Source organism: Symphalangus syndactylus, chromosome 1 (genome assembly GCF_028878055.3).
Source record: "Symphalangus syndactylus isolate Jambi chromosome 1, NHGRI_mSymSyn1-v2.1_pri, whole genome shotgun sequence".
Lineage (NCBI taxonomy): Eukaryota > Metazoa > Chordata > Mammalia > Primates > Hylobatidae > Symphalangus > Symphalangus syndactylus.
In genome coordinates this window covers 116309631-116327051 of record NC_072423.2, presented here as the reverse complement: position 1 = coordinate 116327051, position 17421 = coordinate 116309631, and the positions used below count along the sequence as shown (strand labels likewise).

At 40.8% G+C, this 17421-nt stretch overlaps 1 protein-coding gene and 1 long non-coding RNA gene across 11 annotated transcripts in view; one reads left to right on the top strand and one right to left on the bottom strand.

Annotated features, from left to right (window-relative positions):
* LOC129483407 (uncharacterized) overlaps nt 1–12407 on the bottom strand; it is a 55313-nt gene extending 42906 nt beyond the window's left edge. The window contains exon 1 of the long non-coding RNA XR_008658039.1: nt 12284–12407. This is a non-coding gene — a long non-coding RNA (uncharacterized lncRNA). The remainder of the gene's footprint in view (nt 1–12283) is intronic.
* The window catches only part of ZNF197 (zinc finger protein 197), a 56546-nt gene that overhangs the window by 20452 nt on the left and 18673 nt on the right, over nt 1–17421 (top strand). For 3 of the 10 annotated variants that reach the window (XM_055280583.2, XM_055280573.2, XM_055280534.2), the window contains exons 1-2: nt 12579–12705; nt 16629–17099. In XM_055280583.2, the coding sequence (XP_055136558.1) occupies nt 16710–17099 (390 nt within the window). In that variant the 5' untranslated portion in view covers nt 12579–12705; nt 16629–16709. Of the gene's footprint in view, nt 1–133; nt 315–6802; nt 7038–11317; nt 11395–12578; nt 12706–15085; nt 17100–17421 lie in introns of those variants that run through there. The other 7 variants (XM_063611093.1, XM_063611101.1, XM_063611095.1 and 4 more) reach the window with 7 other exon arrangements.

Here is a 17421-nt window from a genome sequence, read left to right as displayed (position 1 = left end):
ACAGTTTAGAGGTTCTGACAAAAACTAAAAATAAAGCTACCATATGATCTAGCAATCCCACTGTTGGGCATATACCCAAAACAAGGGAAATCGGTACATTGAAGAGATATCTATACTACTGTGTTTGTTGCAGCACTGTTCACAAAGCCAAGATTTGGAAGCAACCTGAGTGTCCATCAGCAGATGAATGGATAAAGAATATGTGGTACTTATACCCAATGGAATATTATTCAGCTATAAAAAACAATGAGATCCTGTTATTTGCAACAACATGGATGGAACCAGAGGTCATTATGTTAAGTGAAATAAGCGAGGTAAAGAAAGACAAACATCATATGTTCTTATTTGTGGGATCCAAAAATCAAAGCAATTGAACTCATGGGGATAGAGAGTAAAAGAATGGTTACCAGAAGCTGGGGAGGGTAGTGGGGGGTGGGGGTAGTGGGGATGGTTAATGGGTATTTAAAAAATAGAAAGAATGAATAACACCTAGTATTTGATAACAGGGTGACTACAGTCAATAGTTATTTAATTGCTTTTTTTTTTTTTTGACGGAGTCTCACTCTGTCGCCAAGGCTGGAGTGCAGTGGTGTCATCTCAGCTCACTGCAAGCTCCGCCTCCTGGGTTCATGCCATTCTCCTGCCTCAGCCTCCCAAGTAGCTGGGACTACAGGCGCCCGCCACCATGCCCGGCTAATTTTTTGTAATTTTTTTTAGTAGAGATGGGGTTTCACCTGTCAGGATGGTCTCGATCTCCTGACCTCGTGATCTGCCCGCCTCAGCCTCCCAAAGTGCTAGGATTACAGTCGTGAGCCACTGCGCCCAGCCTGCATATTTTAAAATGACTAGAAGAGTGTAATTGGATTGTTTATAACACAAAGAATAAATACTTGAGGGGATGGATACCCCGTTTTCCACAGTGTGATTATTACACATTGCATGCTTGTATCAAAGTATCTCCTGTACCTCATAAATATACACACTTACTATGTACCCACAAAAATTCAAAATTCAAAAAAATCTAGACCTAGGTGGCTTCACTGGTAAATTTTATCAGATGTTTAAGGAAGAAATAGTACTAACTTTATACAAGCTCCTGCAGAAAATTGAATATGAGGAAATATTTTCCAACTTAGTCTGTGAGGCCATTAACCAGATCCAATACAATAAAAGTGTTACAATAAAAGTACAGAGCAATAGCCTTCATAGACTTAAATGCAAAAATCCTAAATGAAATTTTAGCAAATTAAAGCCAACAATATGAAATTTTAGTAAATCACTATCCAATAATTGGTTAATACATCAAGACCAAAGGAATTTTTTCAAAAAATGCAAGGTTGACTTTATATTTGAAAATTGATCAGTGTAATTCACCATATTAACAAGCTAAAAATGAAAAATCATGGTCACTATAATGGTATAGAATAAGCTTTTGACAAAATCCAACATCCATCCTTGATTTTGAAATTTTAAACCCCTCAGCCAATTAGGGGTAAACGAGATCCTAAATCTGATTTAAAAGTATCTACAAAAATTTTATAGTTGGTATCACACTTAGTGGTGAAAGACTGAGCTTTCCTCCTGAGATCAGGAACAAGATAAGGTGCTTTCACCACTTCATCTACTCAACAGTGTACTGCAGGTTCTAGCCAGGGCAGTTGAACAAAATAAGTAAATAAATAAATAAATAAATGGCATACAGGTTGGAAAGAACAAAGTAAAATTGTCCTTCTTTGTAGACAACACAACTCGCTATGTATAAAATCCAATTAAATCTCTTTTAGGCCGGGCGCGGTGGCTCACGCTTGTAATCCCAGCACTTTGGGAGGCCGAGGCGGGCGGATCACAAGGTCAGGAGATCGAGACCACGGTGAAACCCCATCTCTACTAAAAATACAAAAAAATTAGCTGGGCATGGTGGCGGGCGCCTGTAGACCCAGCTACTCGGAGAGGCTGAGGCAGGAGAATGGCGTGAACCCGGGAGGAGGAGGTTGCAGTGAGCCAAGATCGCGCCACTGCACTCCAGCCTGGGTGACAGAGCGAAACTCCGTCTCAAAAAAAAAAAAAAAAAAAAAAAATCTCTTTTAAAAGCTACTAGAACTAGTAAGTGCGTTTAGGAAGGTTGCAGGACACATAACTTTATAAAAATCAATTTGATTTTAATATACTAACAATGAACAATTTGAAATCAAAATTTAAATAATGATATCATTTATAATAGCATTAAAATATGAAATACAGTAATTAATATGACAAAAATGCAAAATATCTGTATATTAAGTACTGTAAAGCTTTGGTGAGAGAAATTAAAGAAGACCTAACTAAATGGAAATCCACTTTGTTCATGGATCAGAGTATGCAGTATGGTTAATATATCAATTGTCCACAAACTGAACTATAGACTCAAATCCATCTCAATCAAAATCCTAGTAGTTGTGTGTGTGTTTTGTAAAAATTAAAAAGTTGTCTCTAAATTCTATATGAAAATGCAAAGAGCTTAGAGTAGCCAAAACAAATCAGAAAAATATTTAAAAAATTTGGAGGGCTAACCTGATTTTAAAACGTATGTAGAACTACAGCAGTCAAGACAGTGTAGTTTTGGCATAGTGATAGAAAAATAGATAAATAGAAGAGAATAAAAAATTCAGAAATAGATCCACACATATATGAGCAACTGATTTTCAACAAATGTTCAAAGGCAATCAGTGGATAAATGGTATCTTTCCAACAAATCATATTGGAATAATTGGATATCCCTATGTAAAAATATTAACTTTGATCAATATCTCCCAATATATTAAAAATTAATAATGAATAGTATACCTCAGTAGGAAACCTAAAACAATGAAAATTCTAGAATAAATCAGGAGAAATTGTGTCATCTTGCATTAGACAAACATTTCTTACATATGATGCCAAAGGTATGATTCACAAAAGAACAATTTGATAAATGGATGTCATCAAAAGTAAAAGATCTGTTTTTTGAAAAGTACTGTTAGGAAAATTATAAAACAAGCCATGATCTGGGAAAAATATGAATACAGCATATATCTGATAAAGGATTTGTATCCAAAAGTATCAAAATCCAACAATAAGGAAACAAATAACCCAGTAAAATAATGTGCAAAGATCTGAACGGATACATCACTGACGAAGACATTCAGATGGCAAATAGGCACTGGAAAAGATGTTCAATATCACTGGTTTTTAGGGTAATGCAAATTACAACCACAGGGAGATACCACTACACCCCAATTAGAATGATGAAAATTAATAAGATAGTTCACATCACATGTTGGCAAGTATGTGGAGGAACTGGAACTTTCAAACATTGTAGGCAGAAATGTAAAGTAGTGTAACAGCTGTGGAAAACAGGTTGGCTGTTGTTTAGAAAGTTAAATGTGGATTTGACAATGAATTATTGGCTATGACACCAAAAGCACAGGCAATAAAAGTAAAGCCAGGTGCGGTGGCTCACACCTGTAATCCCAGCACTTTGGGAGGCCTAGGAGGTTGGATCACTTGAGGTCAGGAGTTTGAGACCACCTGGCCAATGTGGCAAAACCTCATCTCCACTAAAAACACAAAAATTAGCCGGGCATGGTGGCGTGTGCCTGTACTCCCAGCTACTCAGGAGGCTGAGGGAGGACAATCCCTTGAACCTGGGAGGCGGAGGTTGCAGTGAGCTGAGATTGTGCGACTGCACTCCAGCCTGGGCAACAGAGTGAGCCTCCGTCTTGAAAAAAAAAAAAAGTAAAAATAGATAAAGTATACTCATCAACATTTAAAACTTCTGTGCACTAAAGGACATAATCAGACTGAAAAGACAACCTATGGAATGGGAGAAAATATTTGCAATTAAACATTTGATGAGTAGTTGATATCCAGAATATATAAATAACTCCTACAATTCAATAACAAAAACTTAAAAAATGAGCAAAAGACTTAAATAGACATTTCTCCAATGATATGCAAATGGCCAACAAGCATATGAAAAAATGCTCAATATCATTAATCATTAGAGAAGTAAAAATCAAAACCACAATGAGAGGTCATCTCACACCATTATGATAGCAATTATCAAAACCATAATAACAACAACAGAAAAGAAAATAATAAGCGTTGATGAGAATGTGCAGAATTGGTACCTTTGTGCACTGTTGGTGCAGATGTAAAATGGCACAGCTGCTACATAAAACAGAATAGCAATTTCCCAAAAAATTAAAAACAGGTTGGGTACGGAGGCTCATGCCTGTAATCTCAGCACTTTGGGAGGCCGAGGCAGTTGGACTGCTTGAGCCCAGGAGTTCAAGACCAGCCTGGGCAACATGGCAAGACCCCATCTCTATAAAAAACACAAAAATTAGCTGGGCATGGTAGCGCATACGTGTAGTCCCAGCTAGTCAAGAGGCTGAGGGAGATGTATTGATTGAGCCTGGAATGTCAAGGCTGCAGTGAGCCAGGATCACACCACTACACTTCAGCCTGGGTGACAGAGTGGAACCCTGTCTCAATAAAAAATTAATTGATTAATTAAATAAAAATTAAAATAGAATTACCATACAATCCAGCAACCCCACTTCTAGGTATATATTCATAAGAATTGAAAACAGGATCTCTAAGAGATATTTGCACATTCACTTTTATAGTAGCATTATTAACAATAGCAAGAGGTGGAAGAAATCCAAATGTCCATCAATGGATGCATGGATAAACAAAATATCATATATACATGCAATGGAATATTATTCAGCCTTAAAAAAGAAGGCAATTCGGCCGGGCACAGTGGCTCACGCCTGTAACCCCAGCACTTTGGGACGCCAAGGCGGGCGGATCACGAGGTCAAGAGATCGAGACCATACTGGCGAACATGGTGAAACCCTGTCTCTACTAAAAATACAAAAATTAGCTGGGCATGGTGGCACACACCCAGCTACTCAGGAGGCTGAGGCAGGAGAATCGCTTGAACCCAGGAGGTGGAGGCTGCAGTGAGCTGATATCCTGCCACTGCACTCCAGCTTGGCGATAGAGCGAGACTCCGTCTCAAAAAAAAAAAAAAAAGAAGGCAATTCTATCATACACTACAACATGGATGAATCTTAAGACATTATGCTAAGTGAAATAAACCAGTCACACAGAAACAAAGACTGTGATTCCACTTCTAAGACATATCTAAAGTAGTGAAACTCATGAAAACAGAAAGTAGAATGGTGATTGCCAGGGGCTTGGGGAATGGGGAAATAGTGAGTTGTTTAATGGGTATAGAGTTTCAGTTTCGCAAGATGAAAACGTTCTGGAGATTGACTAGCACTGTGAATGTACTTAATACCACTTAACTGTAGGTTTAAAAATAATTAATATGGTAAATTTTATGTTTTGCATTTTTTACCACAATTAAAATTTAAAGTCTTTAAAAAAAACTATTCTTGCAAAGGAACCCCAAATTAATTAGATCAGTCTGTGGAGCAATTTTAGCCTCAGGATATTGTAGAAAACAACAGAACAATCATCTGGCAATTGGTGGTGCTTAATAGCTGGGTTTGATAAGGGAAAGAGACAATGTGAATCTTGATAAATCCACTCTCTTTTTGGGGTGACATTGTGTATTCCCAAGGCTGAGCTCTCTAAGGAGCAATGTTGAGGCTTCACATTTGGTAGTGTTGGGGATGGACTTCACTAAATTAATCTAGCCAGTCACTAAATAAATAAACAAGCAAATGAAAATACAAAGCCCAGGAAAGAGGGGAGCAGTACCTAGAGTTGCTATAATGTTATCTAAAATGTTCTATTTCCAATAAAAAATGATGAGACATGCAAAGACACAGGAAAAAGCCTGACCCTGTGCAGTTAAAATGGTGAAGTCTGTATGCCTGCGACTGTTATCCTTAGAAAGGTCTACTCTCAAGGTTGGTCAGCATCTGGGAACCTGGATGTTGAGAGATTTTCCACCATTCCCTGATAAGAATGGATCACTATACCTAAATTGTTTGTGCAAACAATATGGTTTATGCTGAATACCTACTTTTTTCTGGGAGTTTAGAATTTTAGTACATGCCAGGCAGAGTGTGCATGTGTGCCCAGCCCACACTAAAAATTCTCACATTGAATCTCTAGTCCGTTTCCTAGTACACAACATTTTACACTTGTAGCAGTTTGTTCCTGGAGGAATTAAGCTTGTCTTTCGTAATTCCACTGGGAAAGGAATCTTGGAACTTACACCTGGTACTCTCTGGAATTCACCCTATAAGCCTTTTCTCTGTGCTGATTTTACTTTGAATTCTTTTGATGTAGCAAATCATGGCTATGAGTATGAATCTATGCTGAATCTTGTGAATCATTGAACCAAAAGGTGATCTGGATATCGTTAGCTAGACTAAACAAAGAAATGAGAGAAGACTAAAATAAAATAAAAAATGAAAAAGGAGCCATTAGTCTTCATTCAGACTAATAAATGGGTGTTCACAAAATTGGGCGTTGTCAAATCCCCCAACCTTGTTTAAATTTCAAAGATTGATTATAAGTTTAGGTTTTTCCAACAGCAGAGCCTGAGACAAGGATGTAGGTGGAGTAGATTATTTTGAAGGTGATCTTAAGGAGCAAGAGGGAGTGAGCAGGAAGGGTAAGACACGGAAAGTCAAAAGCCAACAAAGAATGAGTTGAGCTGGATCCACTGTGGGCAACTGAGGCTCATTTTCACTAGGGGCCCTCTAAGGGCCCATGTAGAACATAGCTCAGACTTTTCTTGTCAAAGGACAGGACGTTGGGGCATTTGTATACCAATTCTTATTTATCATTCTTTCAGGTTTGCCTGAGGGGATGTTATTCTCATCCACTTCTTCCAGTTTGTGCCTAAGACCTGGCTGAACAGCCTTCTGAACTTCCAGAGGAAGCCTTCAACAAAATAGCCTAAGATGTTATGGTGTGTGCTTGAGACAGGACTCTGTCAGGATGGCTACATCCATTCTCCCACAGCTGCACGAAAATCAGAGGTGGGCAGAGGTGACTGTGGTAGAGAATACAAAGAACATCTGTTTTAGGTAATAAGCAGACGCTTCTTTTACTATGCTTTTAGCATCAAAGAATTTTAGTGTTTTAAAATATGCCCTTTACCTGTGTAGTAACTACTTCCATTGTTTTCCAATACCCAAAAGTAAAGTATCTGCAGAATACCTTGGACTGGGAAGGGCCTCAGTTACATTTGTTCTACTCCCCAGACACCCAGACACCTCTAAGGCTAGGAGATACTAGACTGACTTTAGAATTACCACTTTTGGGCCTCTCTAGAGCAGAATGTATTCAAGAGTCATGACTTTCTATATAAAAGTCCACGTGGGTATAAGCCAAGATAGCAGGCCTCCCTGCCTCCCACCTCTAACGATTATCAAAGCCTTAGATGCATTCCCAGTGAACACAACATATTAATGCTTCTTTGCATTCAAATTAGCATGAGATGTCCAAGGCCCGACCACAGCTAAAGTATTCAGGAGGCTGAAGACACTCTTCATGCTAGCTGTCCTGACTTTTCTCCCCCTTTTCCCTACCTGTGTCTTGCCTCAGTCTCCTGAATGATTTTCTTGCTTCTGGGTGTACAAAAGCCTAAATATAGTGGTGGAAACAGCATTTGCCTTGGATTTCAAAGCCTCACTGGTTATTAGGAAGGTATTTTAACAAATTACTTAAACTTACCCTTAGTTTCAGTATCATCAAAACTGTCACAATATTATCTGTCTCAAAGGGTTCATGTAAGGGAGTAAATGAAATTAACCATGTGAAAGAGGCTGACACATAGCAAGTCATTTTTATATGCTTTATTTTGTTTTCTAATATTCTAGCTTTGCCTCACTGTCTGGTTTGAACTCTAGCTTAATTCAACTGAAATGTTCTGTGATTGCCAATTATATACTGTTGAAAATTGAGTCTCTGTGTGTGTGTGCATGTATGTGTGTGTGTGTGTGTTGGCGGTGGGATGCAGAAAGTGCAGCTGGGTGGATTTTGGCACTAGTAAAGACCTCTATCAGGGGTCAATGATCTTTTGATTCATTGTAGCATCACCAGCCTAGTAATACAGGGCTGGCCTAGAAACCAATTCGGAACAACCTGAGATTTTCATTTTCATCTAGCCCTTGAGAAAGGCTACAGAAAGACCAAAGCAGATCCCCTAGTATCCCACTTCCTTTCCTTTCCTGCTAGGGCCATAACAGCCCCTTTAGCCTTTCAGATTCTAAAGCTCCCGTCAAAGCCATAGGCACTCCAAGCTCAGGTCCTCTGATTTTGTGATCCCTCTACTCCTACCAATGACTATGTGCCTTTTAAAGCCTCTCCAGGTCAGCCTCTGATGAGGGTAAAAGGATAGGCAATGGGATTTCTACCTCCCTCCAAATCGCAAATAATATGGCTGTTCTGTCTTCCCTCAAGCTTTCCAGTCTGGACTGGATTTACCCCTCTCTGCTCCCAGCATGGTTGGCCTTTCACAGGTGGCCTGTCCCCTTCTCCAACTTTCTGTTCGCTGTTACTCCCTCATTTCTACAAGATCCCTCTCTGAGGATGTAAAGATAAGGGGGTGAGGTTGTCCAAGACAGACATTCGGATCTGAAATGGATCCTTTTAAGTGACACTGGCCTAATCTAACCACTGTGGATGCCCTTCAGCACCTAGAAAATCTTTAAGTAACAAATGCCCTGAACTGTATTTGGAAGAATCCATATGTGATAGTTCATTTTACATGTTAATTTGAATGGGCCATAGTGTGCCCAGACATTTGGCTAAACATTATTCTGAGTGTCTGTGGGGGTATTTCTGGATGAGATTAACATCTGAATCTGTAGACTTATTGCCCTCCTTAACATGAGTGAGCCTCATCCAAGCCATTGGAGATGTGAGTAGAAGGAAAAGACTGAGAAAGAGAGAATTTGCTCTTTCTGCCTGTCTTCTGGCTGGGACATTGGTCTTCTCCCACCTTTGGTGATATGGTTTAGATCTCTGTCCCCGCCCAAATCTCATGTCAAACTGTAATTCCCAATGTTGGAGGTGGGGCCTGATGGGAGGTGATTGGATCATAGGGATGGCTTTACCCCTTGGCTCTGTGTTGAGATAGTGAGACCTGGTTGTTTAAAAGTGTGTAGCACCTCCCTCCTCCCCAGACCCTTGGTCCTTCTGCTGCCACATAAGACATCTGCTCCCACTTTGCCTTCCCCCAGGAGCTCCCTGAGGCCTCCCCAGGGGCAGATGCTACCATGATTCCTGTACAGCCTGCAGAACTGTGAGCCAATTAAACCTCTTTTCTTTATAAAGTGCCCAATCTCAGGCATTTCTTTACAGCAGTGTGAGAACAGACTAACGCATTTGGATTGAGACTAGGACTCAGACTGGAAGTTACACCAGCAGCTTTTCTGCTTCTCAGGCCTATAGTTCTTGGACTACAATTATACCTTCTGCTCTCCTGGGTCTTCAGATTGCATGTCTTGAGATTTCTTAGCCATATATATTATATACATATAATCCTTGGTCATAGGTCAATCACATTCCAATTTGCATTAAAAACAACTCTGGCAAAGTGGGGTTTTATAGAAAGATGAGAAATACAAACTTTCCATTCAGACTGGGATTTCCATTTTAGTTGATCAATAGTCTAAGATCTTAGCCCATCTTGAAATGTCAGTCCTCTGCTTCCAGCCTCTTCTCATATGCCTATCTCAAACCCATTTATTTCTTGTTTGCTTAGTTTTTTTCACCTGTACATTTGGGAATTTTAAATACCAGGAATGTGTGTGTATGTAAAACAAAGGCTGTGTGTTGTATTATACCACTGTCCCAGAGCACTGGCCCACTTTAAACAGGTTTTGTATAGTTACACCTTGGTCAAACATACGGTGTTCCTTTCCTATCACCATCATTCCACAAGGTTACCAAGTCTTTCATCTTGGGGCAGTGGGGAGGGTGCTTCAAATTCTTTGTCAGATGGGCAGAATCTCAGGGCACAAACTGAGTGACAAAACTGAGGTTCTGAGCTGGCCACTGGCAACTGGTGGTCCTTACCAGCTGACAACTCTTTGGTTACATGCTTCCAGACCATTGCTTAGTAGGAGAGTGAATGATTACAGGCTCACTGGTCAGTGGTCCATAGTCTAGTTGGTCATTTTGGCTCCTCCCATTCCTTTCTTCTTTCCCAGCAAGGCAAGAATGTTTTTCACCTTACTAAAGGCTTCTAATGGCCTAACTCACTATAATTTTTGTCCCTTTTGTTTCCAGTCCCATAGTGTCTAACTCCTGTCTACCTAGGTAGGGCAGGGGAGGAGAAGGGAGCCTTGGTTTACAAGTAAAATTATAATTTAGTGTAGGGGGAACAGCAATCACATTGATCAATATTTCAAAATCTACTCATTCATGCTTTGAGACCCATAAAGTACTATTTCCTTCTTCTCTTCCTACTTGATTGGCTGCTGCTTCTCAGTCTCCTTTGTTGGGTCCTCCTTACCCTTTTTTATGTCATCCAAAGGACCACCAGGATGGCTAGATAGTAGAAAAGAAAGTTGGCCGGCGCAGTGGCTCACACCTGTAATCCTAGCACTTTGGAAGGCCGAGGCGGGTGGATTGTCTGACCTCAGGAGTTTGAGACCAGCCTGAGCAACACAGTGAAACCCCATCTCTACTAAAATACAAAAAATCAGCCAGGCTTGGCGGCGTGCGCCTGTAATCCCAGCTACTCAGGAATCTGAGACAGGAGAATCACTTGAACCCGGGAGGCGGAGGTTGCAGTGAGCTGAGATCGCGCCACTGCACTCCAGCTTGGGCGACAGAGTGAGACTCCATCTCAAAAAATAAAAGAAAGAAAGAAAAGAAAGTTTTATTCACAACATCAGTTTACAAACTCGGAGAGATAGTCTCTGGCTTGAACTGAAAGTGGTGCTCTCTCTGAAGAACAAAGAGAAGGTTAGAGGTTTTACAAAAAGGAGGAATGTTACATATTGCTCTTTGAGAAAGTTCATTGGCACTAGTAAGGGTGTGGGGAGCTGGCAAGCTCCAATTGGTGAGCAACTGCAGTGGGCAAAATTAGTCCTAGAGTTGCAGCAACTTATCTCAGAAGCTATAGATAAAACTGGTTTTGGCTTATAATAAGCAGTTTCAGCAGTCAAGCTCACAGAGAATAACATTCCTGGAGCAATGTTTTGTACCCTGAGTGCTTCCCCCAGCTAATTTCTCAACTTTATTTTATTAGATATGACAAGAATGACCCAATTCTTATGATCAGCTTTCACATTTCTTAGCATTTACCACCACCTGACACATTTTTATATTTGTTTTCTGTTTATCCCACTAGAAATGTAAGCTCCATGAGAACAGAGACTTTACCTCTTTATTTATGTCCCTAGTGCCCAGAACAGTATTTGGCATATGGTAAGTACTCAGTAGTTGAATGAATGAATGAATCAAGGCTGAAGTTTAAGTATGTTGTTTAATGAATGCCAAGAGAGAACATAAAGAAATAAACAGAATAAGCCTGGCACGGTGGCTCACGCCTGTAATTCCAACACTTTAGAAGGCCGAGGTGGGTGGATCACCTGAGGTCAGGAGTTCGAGACCAGCCTGGCCAACATGGTGAAACCCCATCTCTACTAAAAATACAAAAAAACATAGCCAGGCATGGTGGCACGTGCCTGTAATCCCAGCTGCTCGGGAGGCTGAGGCAGGAGAATCGCTTGAACCCGGGAGGTGGAGGTTGCAGTGAGCCAAGATTGCGCCACTACACTCCAGCCTGGGCAACAAGAGTGAAACTCCATCTCAAAAAAAAAAAAAAAAAAAAAAAAAGACAAACAGAATAACATGAACCTTGCTCATTGAATAAACATTCATCTACAACCTATATGGCTTCGGCTTTGTACTAGGTGCTAAATACATGGGATCCATGCAGACATGGCCTTTGCCCTTTCGGAGACTTGTTCCAGCCATAGTCCCATATAAGGGTGTCAATTCCAGAAGTCCAAACTTAAGAGACTGAAGACCAAAGAGAGGATCAGAGTTACAGTTTCCTTTATATACACCTGACTTTACCCAGGGTGATGGACAGCTAGAATAACCTCTTTCAGGGGAGAGATGTCCCTACCATTTGCACATTACCTTGCACCTTCAACTTGATTACTATTTAATATCATAGCTCCAATATGTCATCATGTGGGCAAGAGATACACCACAGTAAGCGAATTCACAAGAGGGTGATTTATAAGCCATGTTATTATTTATAGTGAGAATTGCGTAAGTTCAAGAAGAGACCAGAAAAGTCACCTACCAGGTCATTCAGACGTGAAGGTTACTCCCTATCAACCTCGGTTGAAATGCAAATCAAAACAGAAATGTCCAACTCTCTTAGGAGGCAACAAGCATCCTGAGACCCTGGGTCCTGTCTTTCATCTCTGCACCCTTCCGGTCTGAAACAGCGGCCAGTTCTTGTTTGATGTAAGGAACACTAGTACCCAAGGGCTCAGGAGTTCCTCCTCGCTTCCCCAGCTCTGGGAAAAGAAACGAACCATAGAGATGTGGCTTCCTAGAGATCCGGGATGAGGGGCGGGGTGCAACCGGAAGTCGCAGTATCCTCGGCTCGGCCATTATTGTGTGCCTCGGCTGCCGCAAGGGCTCGTTCCTGTGTCATCTCCTAGCGGCCTGGCGCCGAGGCGGCTGTACCCAAGGCTGGAGCAGCAGCGGGAGCCCCCGGTGAGCGGGGTGGGCTCGGAGGCGGGTGGGCGTGCAGGGAAGGCGGCCCGCGACGCGGGCCTGAGCTTGCTGGGACTGCACAGCCCTCGGCAGCCCCTCCCGGGCCCTGACCCCCGGCATGGTCCGTCCCCAACTCCGTGTTGGGGTTCGACGTCGTGGTCTCGGCTGGGCACGCAGCCGGCCCGGGGGAGGTACTGAGGACAGCAGCTCCGAGTCTGTGTATGTTTGTGGACCGGTGCTCCCGTCTAACGGACTCCGCTGGCGCTTTGAGGAGGAGCTGCCTCAGTAGCCTGCTCCCCCAGCTCAGGCCTTTCTGCTTTTCCTCAGTCTTCTCTGAGGCTAATCCACAGAAACATTCTGAGGTTTCCTTATACCGGTGGCGCCCAGACTCTTGAGGACGGATTTTTTTGTTTGTTTTAAGGAGTGGAACGATTTTAGCTTTTTTAGTCTTTTAGTTTTGTAATATAATGGTATTTAAAAATCAAACTTGAAAAACTCAAACTTGAAACCACCCATACCAACATTACTTCAGGCAATACGTTTTAACACAAAGTACTAAGACCGTAAACTCAGAATAAATGCTGGCCTTTGCGCGCGCACACACACACACACACTCATTGCCAACCTGTCAGGGACGATTGTTACTGGTTTTCTCTTTTTGCAGCTTACCAGATTAAAGCTTTGTCGTGGACTGGTGTTTGGAAACTGTTGTTTTAGAACAGTTTGGGTTGTTTGGGTTTCATAAGTTTCTTCGTAGATGGAATTGTTTTGGATTTCTGGAATTAGAATCCCTGAATTCAGAATTTGCTCCCATGTCTCAGTTAGCTAAGTGGCCTTGAGTGGATTCGCTCCTCTGATCCTTTTGTTCTTTTTAACTTTTGCTTTGAAAACCTTTTGTGAGAAACAAATAAAATGTATGTTTAAGAATTTGTTATTTTTATGTTATTTGAAAATTATTCAAAATTCTTTTTAAAAATTCCTTTCCATCACCCCCAGATCAGTTACCAAGGACTGCCAAGTTTTTCTCAATTGCCTTATCCCTACTGGGGGATAAGTAAGTTCCTACTTCGTTTAGAACTTAAGTCATGTGTTTAGACTATTACAAAAACCTAACTGACCTTTCTTGATACCCAGCCCTCCCACCCCCACCATTTCTCACTAATAGAGTCCGGACACCACTTAAGACTCTCTTCATGCTCATTGTGAAAAAGGTCTTTCTAATTGTGGTACAGTACACAGAAGTCGTAAAAGATTGACTGCATGGCAAAAAACACTTTAAGCAAAGTCACATGGCATATATAGTCACAAAGACACTTGACAAACTGAGAAAAATTTGCAGCTGCCATTGTAAACAAAGGACTAGTTTTCCTGTGATAAAAGTGTGTACAAATTAACAAGACCCAATACCTCAATAGAAACATGGGCAAAATATATTAATAGTTACTTTTAAAAATATACAAATGACTATATTAATTCATTCAAAATGCAAGTTAAAAATTTGGTGAAGAGCACCAACTTTGAGAACCATATTGGTGAAAGTGAGGAAAGGCACTCCCATACAGCTGTTTCTGATGGGAGTATAAATTTTAAATTGGTTCAATCCTAATGAGGTCAAATTGGCAATATCAAAATTATACATGCATATACCTTTTAACTCAGCAATTCTGTTTCAAGGAATTTTTCTTATATATGCCTACACACATCCAAACTGATGTATGCCCAAGATTATTCATGATTATATTGTTGGTAATAAGAAATGATTGAAAAACTACCCAAACATTCCATCAGTGCTGGCATGAATAAATTATGATATATCTATGCATCCATAAAAATGCAGAGAGGGGCTGTGTATTGACAGGAAAGATCTCTAAGACATATTATTATTGAGAAGAGGAAAATGTAGCACATCATTCATGGTGTCCTACCGTTTGTGAAAAGGGAACTAGAAAACAATATGTGTACACACACATATGCGGAAATAACTGGAAAGATAGAAAAGAAGCTAACGGAGAAGGAAACTTTACACAGTATGCATTTTATAATTTTAAATTTTGAACCAAGTGAATATATTACTATTTTTAAAAATAAGGAAAAATGTAAAGTAAAACCTCTTTAATGCTGAAATGTAAGTAAAATCACTTCACTTACAGGACAGGATCATCTCCTCAGAATACTGCCTCTCAAGAGCAGTAGTTAGAATTTAACTTCTGTTCGTCTCTCTGCTCTACTCCTCCACTCTTGCCTCTGAAGTTTATTTTACTTTCCTTCTCTGGTCTTCCTTCACAGAGTTATGTGCCCTTCCTTGCTTTTGAAAATAGTTTCTTTCTTCCTGGAATGGCTTTCCTCGTAGTCCAATGATCCTTTTATTTTTCCTTAACAGCCCAATCCAAAAGTACCTTTCATGGCTGGGTACGGTGGCTCACGCCTGTAATCCCAGCACTTTGGGAGGCCGAGGCAGGCAGATCACGAGGTCAAGAGATTGAGACCATCCTGGCCAACATTGCGAAACCCCGTCTCTACCAAAAATACAAAAATTACCTGGGCATGGTGGCACAAGCCTGTAGTACCAGCTGCCTGGGAGGCTGAGACAGGAAAATTGCTTGAACCCATCAAGCAGAGGTTGCATTGAGCCGAGATCACGCCACTGCACTCCAGCCTGGGTGACAGAGCGAGACTCCATCTTAAAAAAAAAAAAAAAAAATTTCCTTTCATGAATCCTTTCTGTAGTTTTATGTTCTCTATTACTTGTACTTAAACATTATATTGAAATTATGTTTATATTTCTGGCTCCCCTGTTTGTTATAAGCAAGCTCTCTTTAAGGGTCTATGTGTTCAAATAAAGAGGATGTTTTCATATGTCACTGATGGTGATATAACTGTTATACCCTTAAAAGCTTAAAAATGTTTTTATCCTTCAGCCCGACAATTTTTTCCTAGGAGTTTATCCTGAAGAAATAAGCAGAGATGTAACTAAACATTTGTTATCAAGGACAGCCGTTGTGACTTTATTAATAATAGCAGAAAGTTAGAATTAATCTATGGTAATTAAACTATGGTAAGGACATAGTTCACAATAATAGCAGTGATTGTTTTCTGGTTTTGCGTGTTTTCTGGTTTTATAAATTTTTGGTTTTATAATTAGAAAAACGTTATTTCTAAAGAACAGATGATTTCTAGAGAGCAAGTCTAAGTTCTGTATAATAAAACCCTATTCATATTTATCCGTCGGGACTAGGTGTGTAAGGAAAAGAAGAAAAGGCAAATTTATCCAAATATTTTGATTAACAGAAAGAACAATTTTCAGAGAATTAAAGGCATGTAGAGCAAAACTACACAGAACTTAATTCATCCTTTGTTTGTTAATTGAGGAGGTGGTTAGGATTTTCTCTCATATGTATCATGATTAATGATCACTTGTTAACTCTGGAGAACATAGGAAAGAGTGCTAGTTACAGAAGGGTAATAAGTAACATTTAAACCCATATACCAGGCACTGTTCAAAAACTTGAAATGTATTATACATCAAATTCTCATGACAACCCCATAAGGTAGGAACTGTTACTATCCCTATTTTACAGGTTAAGAAACTAAGGCTCAGAAGTGAGGTAATTGTTCCAGGTTACACAGGAGTAGTCAGGATGCTCATTGTTAGAGTGGTAAAGAGTCTATTGTAATTAGCTGAAGGGATCCTGTGAACAAAGACCAAAGGAAGTTCATGTGTTTGGTTTCAGCAGTCTCATGGGTAACGTTAGTGTTTTGTGTCCCAGAGCCTTAGGCAGGGGGTTTCTGTCAGAGGAAGCACTCTAGAACCTGGAACCTTGCACTCACAAAGGTTCTCTTTATTACTGGGAGCTGACTGGGGCCTGGAAAGCTCAGTTGTTTCTCTGGGCTAACTTTAACAATGATTTCTTGAGGTCTTGTAGATGATACTCTCCAAGCTGTAAGGAAGAAGTCAAGGATTAAGGAGACCTGGACTGGTGAGGAGCCTTTTTCAAAAAACAACAATGACAAGAGAAAATTGGGCCCACAATGCTCTGAGACAAGAGGGCCTTGTGAAGGGGAAGGATGATACCTGGAAGTGGGGAACCAGCTTCCAAGGAAGTAGCTCCTCTGTTTGGGAGACCTCCCACCTACACTTTAGACAATTACGTTACCATGAGACATCTGGACCCCAGGAAGCCCTGAGCCGGCTCAGGGAACTCTGTCGCCGGTGGCTGAGACCAGAAGCACGCACCAAGGCACAGATCCTGGAGCTGCTGGTGCTGGAGCAGTTTCTGAGCATCCTGCCTGGGGAGATTCGGACCTGGGTACAGCTCCATCGCCCTGGAAGTGGCGAGGAGGCTGTGGCCCTGGTGGAGGAGCTGCAGAAAGACCTTGATGGACCAGCAATACAAGTGAGAAAGACTGGGAGGGGCGATGGGTGTTGGGTTGAAAGGAAGGAAAGAATTGCGGCTACGCTAGAGGGTGATCTTGTGATTCTCATTAAAAATTAATAGCACACTAGCAACCTTAATGATAATTAAAGCAGGTCCATGAGTATTCAGACCATAGAATATGTCTGTAGAGAAATGGATTTATGTTGAGGTCTTCGGGTCCAACTCAGAAGCAGCATAAAAACATTGACTCTGTTTTGTCCCTTGGGTAATGCTTGCTAATGCTGAGTTTGGACCAAGAACCTGAAGAAGAAATGTTGATAAGTTTTTCCCTAAACAGAAG